At 39.4% G+C, this 13840-nt stretch overlaps 1 protein-coding gene across 1 annotated transcript; it reads left to right on the forward strand.

Moving 5' to 3' along the window:
• Window positions 1–261: 261 nt before the first annotated feature.
• LOC120323861 (breast cancer metastasis-suppressor 1-like protein) lies at window positions 262–13836 on the forward strand (the record flags this gene model as incomplete). Its single annotated transcript, XM_039384541.1, has 4 exons — window positions 262–444; window positions 7333–7423; window positions 10941–11068; window positions 13762–13836. Coding segments are annotated over exons 1-4 (430 nt in total), but the record flags the coding sequence as incomplete, so codon positions are not given.
• Window positions 13837–13840: the final 4 nt, after the last annotated feature.

The following is a 13840-nucleotide window of genomic DNA, read 5'->3' on the forward strand; positions in this document are numbered from 1 at the left end:
GCGCCCCGGGACGGGGAAGGGGCGCGGGAGGCCCTCGCTCCCCGCCCGGCCCCTAACGGCGCCCCGCAGCCGCGGAGCGTTCCCTCCATCCCGCGCTCCCGGCCGTCCCTCAGTCACGCCGTCCCTCGCCTCTCTGGACGGACCACAATTCCCAGAGCGCCGCGCGCGCGCTGACGTCAGACGCCGTCGGGGCTCGACCAATGGGCGGGCGCGCCGGCGCCGGGCGGGGCGGAGCGGCCGGTGGCGGTGGCGGAGCGGCGGCGGGAAGGGCGGGCGCGGGGTCTGCAACAGCGGCGCCGGCGACGACGATGCCGGTCCATTCCCGGGAGAAGAAGGAGAATAATCACGATGAGATGGAGGTGGACTACGGAGAGAACGAGGGCAGCAGCTCGGAGGAGGAGGAGACCGAGAGCTCATCAGTCTCCGAGGAGGGGGATAGCTCAGGTACCGCGGCCGCTTAAGGGGTACCGCTGCCGTTCCCCCAGCGCCCAGCTCTGCCCCAGGGACACAGCGGTCCTGTTCCCCGGCTCCGGTGGCTGCCGGTGCCCACCCCCGCCGTGACCCCGCCCCTCCGGCCCGGCCCAGCCCTAGCTTCGGCCCCGCGGCTCCTCCTCGGGCCGCCGCGCCGGCCGGGACGCAGTAACGTGGCGGGGCGCAGGGGCACGGAGCCCCGTTTCGCCCCGAGCCGCCGGCTCTGGAGCCAGCTGGCACCCGGCCTGGGGCCGGGGCGCGCTGCCCCGCTCCGTGGAAGTGCTGTGGGCTGTACCCTGCTGGGCTTGGGAGCGTGCCCGCTGAGCGGGGTCCTCGCTGGGGTCTGCACTTAAGGGCTTGGCACGCATACATACGTACATACATACATACATATACACATATACATACGTGTGCATGCGCGCACACATGTGTGTACGTGTATATACGTATGTATTTCTTCGTATGCCAACAATTAGGTGTTTTCAGACCTGTCTTTGAGGGGATATTGGAAGCCCTTGGCAGTACCATTGGCCTCCTTTGCTAATCATTTCAGTTTCTGCTCTGCTGAAGGTCCTTTCCTTTTTCCATAGCTTCCTTCTGGACTGTAGATTTGGAATTACATTAGTAGGTGAAATCTAGCTTTAAAAAATTACTTTTTCTATGCTCAATTTACAGTGTGTTATAGAAAGGTTATGATCTATTCAAACTTTCCTTGTAATTGCTTCTTTCTGTCTTTGATCTTAACGCATCTTTCCAGGTGATTCCCAGTAAAAGTTTATGGTGCCTTATTGGACTAGTGCTGAAATGGAAGACTGTGGGTGGAAAGGAAGATGGCCAGAGTTAGTGAACTGTGAGAAGTCCTGACATGGACGTGGGCCAGGGTCAGTCCTGGTCCTGACATGTGTTTTAAGTGATTTAGAGTGGTCTGCTGGGATCCTATCCCATGCCTATACTAGCATATTGACTTGTGGCCTGAGTGCTGGAAGAAGTGGAATGCCATGAACCAGACAAATTAGGCAGCTGTGAAATTATATTTTTATATCTGTTAGTCTTGTGATTGATTTATTTGTGTGCTAAAGTCTTCAGTGTACAGTTATTTCTTAATTTTTGGTGTTGAATGATCTGGGAGATCTTGAAAGTTAAATTCTAGGGCTTTTATATTCACACTGACTGATGCAGTTCAGGGAAAGCCCTGCTTTGGTGGTGCTGTGTGGACTCATGGAGCTTGTCCTCATCTGCCTGTGCATGGACTAGCAAGGTGCTGCAGCCCCACAGGTGTGGTACAGACACAGCCAAGCTCACTCTGCAGAAGTAGAATAAAGACTCTTCCAGTGCTGAGAAAGTGTGGCTACAGTACTGGGAGAGGGTATAGTCATTCCCTTAGACCTTGATCTGAGTTAATTCTCACTCTGCACCAGAGTTGATCCCCCAGTAGAGGCCTTGGTTAATCCACAGATCCAGATAATCTGCCCATGGTTTATGCAGAGCTTCCTATTAATTTTTTTCCTTTGTCCCCTTCTTCTTCCCTATCCCTCCATATCTTTGAGCTGGCAAGTATTGCTGCTAGAACCCCATTTTACAAGTTAGGCTGCTGGTCTGTGGTGTCCACCTGGATCAAAATGCTGACTGCTACTGTCCTACCTTTCATCCTTACCCACCCCTCCTGGTACTCTGTGCCTTTCTATCCCCTTTCTTGCTTGTTTGGCCTTTGTATGCTAAAGTGTCAGAAAAATAACTCATTGAAAAGGTAGCTAGTGAAAACATCTCAGTGAAGAGTCTGATATCTAAATGGCAGGCACTGGAGACTATGTAAACCAGTGGCTAGATAGACTGCAGCTCATTAGCAGCAGAAGGCATAAGTGGCAATTTTGTGAAAATATGTAAATATGTCCAACTTAAATCAGTTAACTGGATGCCTACATGTTTTGTGAATTTGGGACTAATGATTTGCATGTGTTTAGTCTGGAGCAGGTGATTTTTAGTTCTGGGCTGTTCTCTAATCTGAGGAAGATCTTGCACTTGTCTAACGCAACGCTACACAGGAGATGTCTTCACTCGGTGAACTGTGAACCATATCCAGATATGGGCTTGAAAGAGTCAGCAAAATTAGTATAATGTAGTGATTTTATTTCTGTCTGTATTAGCTACTGATTTGGCCAAATAAGAAAAGAGAATAAGTAGTTCTGAGCAGATAGTGCTGAGGCCCCTTATCTCCAAATTAAAACCTTAGAATATCCTGGGTTGGAAGGGACTCAGAAGAATCACTGAGTCTGACTCCTGGCCCTGCACACGACAGCCCTAAGAATCACACCGTGTGCCTGAGAGCATTGTCCATGCTTCTTGAACTCTGTCAGGCTTGGTGCTGTGACTACTTACTTCCCCTGGAAGCCTGTTCCAGTGCCCAGGTTCCCTGTGGGTGAAGAACCTTTTCCTAATATCCAACCTAAACCTCCACTGACACAATTAAGATCTACTGCTGGGGAAGGCTGATCAGTTTTTCCTTACCCCCGTTCTCTCAAAATGGTTCTGTTGAAAAAAAGGGCCAGAAAAATGTGCTCAAATGGTCTTGGGTTGTTTTGGTGAAACCTAAACTAGGCAGCATTTTTGTGTGCTGGTGGTTATGCCGGAATAAAAGTGAACTTGAGTTCACTTTTGGGTACCAGGACAAGCAACTGGAAGTGATCTGTTGGCAAAGCATACCTGATGCTGTGCTCTTTGCAAAGGAACCTTCTCCTTTCCTTTCCGATGTGACTTAGGAAAGCATGCTTCAGTTCTGTTATTATCAGAATTGTACATGAACTCAAAAGGGAATACTGTATTTTGGATAAGAAATTCATGGAGATAGCTTTTCAAGAAGTTCTGATACACGAAGTTTGTTACATCTTTCAGGAGAAGGCAGAGAGGGGATAAAGGAGGAATATCCAAGCATATTGGGCAGTAGGTGGGTGAGGCACAGAGTTGTTAAGGTCTCCTTGATGAGGTCCAGGGGCAGCACTGCAACAAAACCCACTACTTACTTTGCCCATCTTAGCCTTCCAGTTTGTGTTGTAGCTAGATGCCATCTGGGAATGCCCTTTCTTTATCTCTTATTCTAGCTAATCTTTATGTCTGAGAAAATGTAATTTTCTGTGGGACAGTTTCGTGTAACGTTTAAACTTAGCTTTTTCTCTCCCAGCTTCCTGGCTGTAGTGAGAGAATTGGCTCTGTTAGTTTCAGCTTTGAAGTTAGCTCTTTTTCAAAATTTGCCTGGTTTCCTCTTTGTAGTTCTGTTATTTGGTATTTCTAATGAAAACTTTGAAGTTTACATGTCCTCTAAGACGCTTTGGCTGATTTTTATTGAAGGCAAATATTTCTGTTGTTTTGTCCTTATCTTGCTTTCTTCTGGAATTAGGAAGGAGTAATTGTGTTTTAGTGAATGTAATCTATGAGTGTGTCTTTAAAACAACACAAGAAGCTCTCCAGATAATTTCTGTTGCATTCCACAGAGAAATGCTTTTAAGGGAGCACTTTAAATGTGATGATTACAGGAAATTACATGCTTGTCTTAGTGTCTTGACAAATATGAACATACTCCATGGCAGCATATTGCTCCTACGGACATAAGATAATTAGCACCACAAGAAACAAGTCTTAATTGAAATTAGTAATGTATTTTTTTTGGTGTTAAATTTGTCTTCTGCTTTACTTGCATTCAGCCTTTTTTTTTTCCCCACCAGTAGATGCCTGACAACACAAAAGGTGCTGTTAAAAGAAGCATGAGTTGTCCTATCCTGTTCCTTTTGACATTATGTATTTAGTAAAGGTTTTTTATTGATTGGGATTTAGAATAGCATATTAGAGATGAATAAAAAAAGCCACAAGTTATGATTACCATCCTAGAGGAGAATTTGGCCATTTTTTAAGCACTTTATGTAGGCCAAGGCTTATTAAAAAAAGCTATTTTAGGTGCTGTTACATTTTAAGTACTATGTGGGGGTTTTTATCTTTAAACCAGGCTACCCTAATTACCATGCTGGACTGCTTGAACATAGTAGGAAAAAAGTGACTGTGATTTTGGAAGTGTTTAAAAGTACCTTAAATACTTAGTGCAGTATGAAAGTATGTGGGAAATCTGATGTGTTGAGACAGGATGGGCCTATCAGCAAATGTTTTAATATGAAATGAGCAATCCCACCTCCAGTGTTGTAAATTTTCAACTGGAAAGCTGTGAGATTTGATCCTAAAACCTTTTACTTTTTCGGCACTCCATATTCTCTAGTCAGTATGTTGTTTAAGGCCATGGGAAAGAAATTTCGTAAATTATATCCATTAAAGATATCTCAGGACTCTAAAAATCATCATTTTATGAATCTTACTGGAGGCAGAATAAAGATGAAACAATTTAAGAGTGAATGTGAATTAGCATGTGAATTGACATTCGGTATGAATGATAGGTAGAATGTAGACTTCTAGACAGAAAGTCAGCTGAGGGGAGACTGGAGAGTTATGTGTTATTTCAATATCTACAAGAGAGTCAGCTGTGCCCTCAGATGCCAGTGCATAAGTTTCCTTGCAACACAAGTTTAAAATGTAAAATGCAGTCCCCTTCCCCTCCAACAGTAGGTGTGCACTGATCTTCAGCCAGGGTTACAGTTCTAATAGTTTTCTTTGCTTTGTAGTCCTTAAACATATACAAACAATAAAATTCATATTAACTTAAGAAAAGCTTCTGAGTGAATTCCTTACTAAAACATACCTAGAACAAAAGGCATGTTTGAGAATAAAGTGGGAAAACTACTGGTATCCCAGTGCTTGTTGCTGTTTGGTTTCACAGGGAGGTGCCTTCAAATTTTAAAGAAGCTTCATTTTTATAGCACATAAATGCTTTAGACAACTCTTTGAGTAATATGATTGCCACATCCCTTAAATCTGACCAAGCCGAAAGTTGACGGAGCAATTTTGCTTGAGTATTGCATTGGACAGCCAAATAAAACTTTGTTCTTTAATCTAATTTCCAGCCTGATTCTGGTTCTGCCTTATTTTTGAGAACAATATTTGATATAAAGTAGTATCTCTTAACAGCCTGATACGTTCTTCCTCCAACCTCCCCATTCAATGTATTTAAGTTCTGTCTTTAAATTTTCTTGCTCTGCTTTCAAATACTTCAGGTTATATTTTGTTTTAAAACTTTATACGCACTTTTTTGATTGTAGTAACTTTAGTACAACAGACCATACTAGGTCTTTAACTTGGAGTCATAGGTGCCATTGTAGTATACATTGGTATGCTCTGCTGCCTGCTGGTTTTCATATCCAGGTAGAGAGGGCTAGTGTAGTTTTTAGTCCTAATAGCTTGTGATGATTTCAGAAACAAGTTAAGTGCAGAAATCGTCACACACTGAGAGGTCTGAGTAGACATCTGAGTTAATCAGATCGTTCCAAGTAGCAGTGGCCCTGAAGCTACTCCTTTCACCTCATCACCTTTACAAATTGGCATACTCTTTTGGAAAACAATGAAAATGAAGACTTGCATGCGGGCGTTCTGTAGTTGGTGTAGGAAACAGCATAAAGAAGTTAAATTTTTCCAATGTTTATTGGAAAAATGTGAGGAAGAAACAAAAAGCTCAGAGTTGTTTATGGTCCAGAGGAGTGAGTCCAGGCTACTGGTTTCAGGATTCCACTTTACCTTTCTGTAGGATATTTTTTGCCAGAGTAAATGCTTACATAGATATGTAAGCCTTAGGACAGTGACTTCTCTTAAACACCTGGTCTGTTTGCACCCTTTCAGCCCCAGTTCCTAACTGCATGGCCATCCCTTCTGAATGCTTCCTACAGCTTGATAACAGATCAATTGTACTGTAACTGTTGAGAGCTAATTCCTGCAGATACTGCTGCTATAAAGCAGTTTCACATATCTGATTTTTAATAAGGCTTAACGAAGCCTTTTTTTTTTTCTTCTGGGAAGGGTGGGAAACAATCAAGAATTTTGTATCTTAGTTTTTCAGCTTTCTAGTCTAAGAAATGGCAGTGGAGATAACTGATGTTCAGTAACATCAGATGTCTCAACAGAGTGGCAAAATTTTTGGCAAAACAATTGGTATTTATTATACTTTATCTTCCCAAGCTAAATTAAAAAAAAATCAGGAATATAAATTAAATCAAAAACCATGGAAAGAGTTTAATGTTAATTACTCTTGCTGCATAAAAGCATATAAAGTCAAGTTTCTGCAAAGTTCTAGACTTTTCAGGTTAAGAAATATTTCTTTAGAAATGCAACCATTTCAAATGGTCGTTACAATGAACTACAGATATTTTTACAATTATATTTCAACGTCAAAGATCTCTTCAAATTGCACAGGATGAAACCTATTTCAAAACCATGTGTTATTTTTTCTTTAAAGAATTTTAATAAAACAAACCTTGAATTTTATATGACAAATGTAATGTTGCTTGCATTACAGGGATGGCTTTTGTTTATACTGACTCAGGATACACTTGAATTTTCAGTGGTGCCTAATAATTTCTCGTGTTAATTGGTATCTTTCATCTGGTATGATATACAATGTTTAGTTTTTCTGTTTCATGCGTTCTTATGTACACTTTGTATTATCAGTCTTGAAATTTAACCTCTTGAGGTCTTACAGTGCTGTTGTTTCCTGTTTTGAGAAAAAAGAATTACTGTTTATGGAGTTTATTCTAAAATTAGGTCTAAGTTTCTTACTTTGTAGCTTATATGACAAGTGATTTCTCATATTCTGCTCTATGTGAATAATAATATAAGGGCTAGCTATAATTCAGGCTTTCTTCATATTCACTAGAAATAAAATATCCAGTTTATTTGGTTATATATTACATTGTTCAAAATTATTCTTTTTATTCTTAGAAATGGATGATGAGGACTGTGAAAGAAGAAGAATGGAGTGTTTAGATGAAATGTCCAATCTCGAAAAGCAATTTACAGACCTTAAAGATCAGTAAGTATTTTAATGTTTTAAGTGCCTCATTTGGCAATCCATTCCATGAAAATATTGTGTGCAGCTGGTGTTTTTTTCATGTATGTGAATGCTACTTTTGGAGGAGAATAAGGATTGGGAGTTCTGAAATTATTTGCGGGCAGTTGCTTTAGAATAATTTTATGTATTTATATTTTTTTTTCTGTAGGGATAGTTTTGAAATGTTTTTGTTGTGAAGGGCTGGTGTGGGTCTATTGCATCAAACTCCTTAGTAGATCTAAGGAATTGTGATTTTAGGGGAATTTATTTATTTATTTACTCAATGTCTTATTGTTTTATGTATGTAGGACAGACAAGTACTGTTTTTGCTAAGTAAGAAATTAGATTTGGGTTTTGTTTTTTTTTTTTACAGGATAGTGCAGTAGTTTTTGTAGTTGGTACCAATGAAAGTTTCTTGTGGTTGCTGCAAACCAGGTACCAGTACTAAATAAAATGAAAATACTGTTACCTCTCTGTAGTTTGCCATCATGGCTAGGCTTCGCGAACGAAGATTAGTAGTGTGCCATAATACCTACATAAACAGTAAAAACCTGCTAAGTAGAAGAGATGAAATTAATAGCCACAGTTATCAAAAGTGATTGCCATTTGTATTACAGCCAGATATTTGTATCATAGAATCATTAAAGTTGGAAGAGACCTCTGAAATCATAGAGTCCAACCACTGACCTAACAATGCCAGGTCCACCATGAAACCATGTCTCTAAGCACTATATCTACACATTTTTCTGAACACTTTCAGAGACAGTGATTCCACCACTTCCCTAGGCAGCCTGTTCCAATGCTTGATCACCCTTTCAGTGAAGAAATTTTTTCTAATATCCAGTCTAAGCCTCCCCTGGTGCAGCTTGGGACTATTTCGTCTAGTCCTGTCTCTTTTTACCTGATGCCCCCCTCACTACAACCTGCTTTCAAGTAGCTGTAGAAAGCAATAACGTCTCCCAACAGCCACCTTTTCTCCAGGCTAAACAACCCCAGCTCCCTCAGCTGCTGCCCACAGGACTTGTGCTCCAGACCCTTCACCATCTTCATTGTCCTTCTTTGGACAAGCTCCAGCAATGTATGTAAAGTTAAATTTGTTTTTACATGTGCCCAGACAAGCTAGATGCATCTGTTCCAGTTTAAATTTGTGGTAATTTGGCAACTAACTTAAGGTACCTGGCGAGTGAAACTTTAACAAGACCCGGTCTATTCATGGGCATATCCTTGAATTGAAAACCTAGTCATTGTCATGCTTTAGATGTGCCTTTATGTTGTGAGATATTTCTTTCTGCTACAGAAGTGAGACATACAACTTGCTTTGTATAACAGGACACTGTGAGGTCTGGAAACAATAGGGTCTGGAAAGAATTGCCTAACAAGAAATTCCTTGCTGCAGTGCCTAGAGAAGATTGTTTGTACTGCTATTTATTTGGCTGTGCCTGAAGAAACCTGGGAAATGGAACCAACTGATGAGTACTGAAGCCAGTCAGTACTGACTGGTTTGGCATTTGGAAAACTGTTAGCTTTTGAGGTCAGCCCTACTCTTCCATCTGTCCAACAGCTTGGATGACTGAAAACAGTTTGTGGAAACAAACCTTTAAGGAGTGAATATGAAAGAGGGTGGTCATCAGAGGAAGGAAACAAGTATTTTGGGGGGGTTTAGGTGTTTGAGGAGTGGTAAAGCTATGGTATATGGAAGAAGGCATTGGGTAGACACATTGGCTAGTTGAGAGATAGAGGTATTTGTATGGGCTAGGAGAACAGTGATGGTGGGAATAATAGAAAAGGACCATTAGAATGATGGAAGAAGGATTATAGGGAGAAGTGGCTGTGAGTAGGGAGATGATGAAGTTGGGAAAGAAGAAGAAGATGCATAAACAATGGGATTTTTAGTCACAACCAACAGCAGAGATGATGTAATGATTGGGTCTGCCTGCTCATTTTTTCTGGGGAAACTGCATTTGGATGCTATAAGTAGAATTTGCAGTGGTTGGTAGCATTTATCCATTTTAGGCAAATCACTGTTTGAAAGTACTGGATAAATAGTTATAGTTCATCAACTGCTGCATGGTACCAAGTGCACCCAGTCTATAAGTGCTTGCTCTTATGTAGCTGGTCCTTGGTGCTGTATAGTCAAATGTTAGTGGCTGACCCAGTGCACTCTGCATCCAGGCTTATGTTCTAGCTAAATCATTCTGCTGTAGCTCTCTGTTAACCACCACGTGCATAGCATGCTCATCGGGGATTGAGCCCAGCAAAGTGGGGTTTGATCAGCTGCAGGCTGTGTCAGTTGACTGCAGGACAGATTGCATGTATCATACTCTTAACAGGTTGCAGGTAAGAGGTAGCAGAGTGATCACTGATGACAACTCTGTAGGTCAAGCATGTGTACCTAACCTAGCAATAGTCAAAGTAAGAAGATGAGCAAGCTGGTGGCAGACGAACAGGCAGTTATTTCTCAAGGGGGTCTTGGTGTATTAGTATACATAAACTTTATTTTTTCTAATTACTTAACTTGTGCACTTTAAATAAGTAAAAAAGCAGCATCCTTGGCCCAAGGACATCTGTTGTATCTGTGTAAACAGATAACATCTGATGTGTTCTTAACATTTAGAGAGTTTGTACATGTTTACTTTAATTTTACAGCTTTTGATTGTGCGTTGCAAGGTAAAAAATGAGATAAGGAGAAGTCAGTTATATTGGTGTTTCTAACATTGAACATTATATTTATCAGTTACAGTAGGTGGGGCTGTATTGAGATTGAAATCTTTGTAATTGATATTACATTAAATTCTACAAAAAGTGCAAGTAGGTTGCTTCATTGTCTGCCAGTAAATATCAGCTTTTATAGGAGGACTGAATTTCAGGTAGAATAAAAGTGCTTTAAATACAGTTCCTTTTGGCAGGAATGGAAGATATCAGTTAGAAATCATACTGTGCTATTTGTGATAGTATGCAATATGTGGATTTTCACAGGAGATGAAATGAGTGTTACTTCAATGAGAGCCTTCCCATGTTTTATGGTAGCATGGGAGCAGATATGTGAACACAAAAATGAATGGTTGTTTCTATCCACGAAATGTCTGTCTTTCTCTCTCACGACATAAGCCAGTTCATTATAATGTATTGTAGAGGACAGCTTTACGCGTCCTCTTCCATGTGGATTCACATCCTACTGCATTTCAGTCCTATAAACAGACATGCAGTTTTTTCTTCTTCCTTAGAGATGGAGATACATACACTTCTAATTGTTTACACTCACTTTCCAGAAAGGCTTAATAGACGTGAATAGAATATTTCAAAAAGAAAATATGTCTTGAAAAATTCAAATGCTAAAAAATCTTCACTTTGCTTCAGTGTTCCATAGCATTAACAAAGGAATGACAAAAGAACAGCTATGTTAAAAATATTTCTTCCACCTTGTGTTTTCTTCTAAATAAAATACATATGAATACATACTTTTAAATAAAATACATATTTTCATTTCTATTTTTTTAAGACTCTACAAAGAAAGATTAAGCCAAGTGGATGCAAAACTACAAGAGGTCATAGCTGGAAAAGCACCTGAATATTTAGAACCACTGGCAGCTTTACAAGAAAATATGCAAATCCGAACCAAGGTGGCAGGTAGGCATGTAAAATGAGTATTGCTGTTTTAAAGTATAAACTTCCTATGCAATTTAAGACCAATCTTCTCTTTTCTTTAGAACTGTTGAAGGAGTATGTTTTAAAGTTAGAAATACTGTGGCATGATTTTAAATGTAAAGTAGTTTCCAAGTAAAAATGAGTAAGTTGCTTACCTCTTTGCATAAGTTGCCTGATAACATCAAATTAAAAATATGGCTTTTTTATGTTTCATATACTAGCTGCCTGTCTTTGGGTAGTAAGTACAAAATTACTGAGTTGAAAACTAATAATTTTTATTAGTCAGAAGATTTGGGATCAAGTCTACACAGTGGTCACTGTTGAAGAGATATGTAGGTTCTGTCTCATGAAGTGCTTGCCAGATCATCTTAGATGATCATGTTTTTTCCTGCTCTTCTAGTCTCTGTCTCTTCTGCTTCTCTGCTCCCATCTTCCTGTTCCATCTAGGGAAGAAGAAAAACCCTATCCTTGACAGCTTTGTTCTAAGCTGAATTTTAATTATTAAAACTAATGTTTAGATAGGCTTTTATGCTCATAGAAGAAGAAGGCAAGGACTTTGATCTTCTTTCACTATACAACCGTATATAATCATATGGAGTAGTGGTATTATGGAAAGACAAAGTTCTGTACTTCTCTACTGTAAATTTGTTTCATGTTACAGCTTGACTCCCTTAGGAGTAATTCTGCTGTCCAAGGGCTACGTAATACAGACTGTCAGAGATCCAAAAGGCAGACAGTCTTGATCTCTCTAACCAGAGAAGCTATACCACTGTCTTTTCTAAGAAACTTAGCAGAAACGTCGTGCAGCCAAACTGAAAATGGCAAGCCTTCTTATACTTTTCATAATACAGTTTCAGTGCTACTCAGTATGTCTTATTGGTACTTTTAACTTTGAGAATATGAAATCTTTTGATCAATTGCATTTCTCTCCCTCCAGCTCTTTTCTGTAATGCTTTTTCTCAGCTGCTGACCCAGAATTTCTGGGTTTTAAGTTCTTAACCCAAATTTATGTGACTAGTCCTAAGTAGCCCCCTTCTGCTTTGCAGAAGGATTGTGGGTGAACTTGCAGAAGGTTTGGTATAAAAGCAACGATAATCCAGGCTTTCGATTTTCAATTTTAAATGTGATTGTCCATCTGTGCTTTCATGTAGGTGGCTATGGGTATGCATTTTACATATTCTCCTGATTGGTCTTCAGCAGCACTGAAGGTCCATGTTCCAATGTAAAAAAAGCCCAGCATAAAAACTGCAGTTTCCTTGAGGCTGAGAATAGAAAACAGGTTTTTTTTAACTTTTTGTCCCCAACTAAATGAATTTGATAAAATTATTCTGGAGAAAGCAAGAAACTGCGAAATAGGCTTATTTGCTCTTACTATTTGAGAGCCTTGACTGTTACCTGAGAGAGGGGAGAAGAAGGTGAAAAATCCCCAAACTAAACTATGTTTAGCTAAACTTTGAATATAATTGCATCTGTGGTAGAAAAAAACCTTGTGTTTCGCTGCTCTCTAAGGCACTATTAGAACAAAATATGGATCTCGACTATTTCAGCAAGTCAGAAATACAATAGAACTGTTCATAACTGTGTTGTTCATTTTCAGGCAAATAAGCAGTGACCTAGGTATGCCAGTCAGCCATAAATATAAAAAAATCCAGCATAACATAGCAATGTAAGAAAAGAACATTTCAAATTCTAGATCAAAAATGACTTCACAGCAGAAAGATGATTGGCTTAATACTTGGAGGTTTATTTTTCAGAGGAATTGCTGGTAGTAGTGTTGTTCCTCTTGTGCTGTGTTCATTTATTGTCAGTTGAATTCTAAGGGGAAGTTGGTTTTGGAAGTTGTTCTGTTGCGAGATACCACCAGCGTGTGTGCAAACTTAACTCTTCAGGTTTCTAATCTGAAACCATTTAAGTATTTTGTGTTGAATGCATTGAATATATTACATCAAATTCTGTCTCTGCTTACCAGATACTTATTTCAGATAACTCAGATTTTTTCAACTGTCTGTTTAGTGGACATATTTTCAGAAATGCTCCTAATGCTTAGAAACGGTATGCTTTGTATCACAAAATGACTATTTCTGAGAATGGAACAGTCTTGTTAATTAATTTAATTTATTAAGGTCATGCATTATAAAGTAATATTATAATATTAATTTGTTTAATTTATTAATTTATTTATCTTATTAGTTTATTTAATTAATTTATATTAATTAATTTAATTAATTCCCAAATATTAATTTGGAAAACCTTTTTCTTTCAATCGGTTTTCTAGCTATCTTAAAACCCTAAGACATTACTTTAAACTCTAATTAGAAAATAGAAGAGGCCATTTAGTATTTGATTTTTGAAAACTGATGATATCCAGGATAACTTGATCAGATATATGAAATAGACCTATTTTGTGAAGTTAGCATGACCACTGGTGTAATTTATTGACTGACAGGGGAAGGAGTTAAAATAGGATTTATTTTTTCTCACATCTTCAGAATTAAGGATTTACTTGTTCTTATTTTTACTCTTTAAAAAAGCCAGGCACTGTAAGTGCCTCATATAATATATCTGTATTTTCCACTATGTGCATTTTTTGGGATTTGCAGGCAGTCTTAAAAGGGAATTCTGAAATTGGATAGTTGCTAAAGAAAGTAATATTGCTATAATTTGTGTGATTACAGGTATCTATAGAGAGCTTTGTCTGGAATCTGTGAAGAACAAGTACGAATGTGAAATTCAAGCCTCTCGACAGCACTGTGA

Source organism: Pipra filicauda, unplaced genomic scaffold (genome assembly GCF_003945595.2).
Source record: "Pipra filicauda isolate LSUMZ 115617 unplaced genomic scaffold, ASM394559v2 scaffold35_size7292922_pilon, whole genome shotgun sequence".
NCBI lineage: Eukaryota > Metazoa > Chordata > Aves > Passeriformes > Pipridae > Pipra > Pipra filicauda.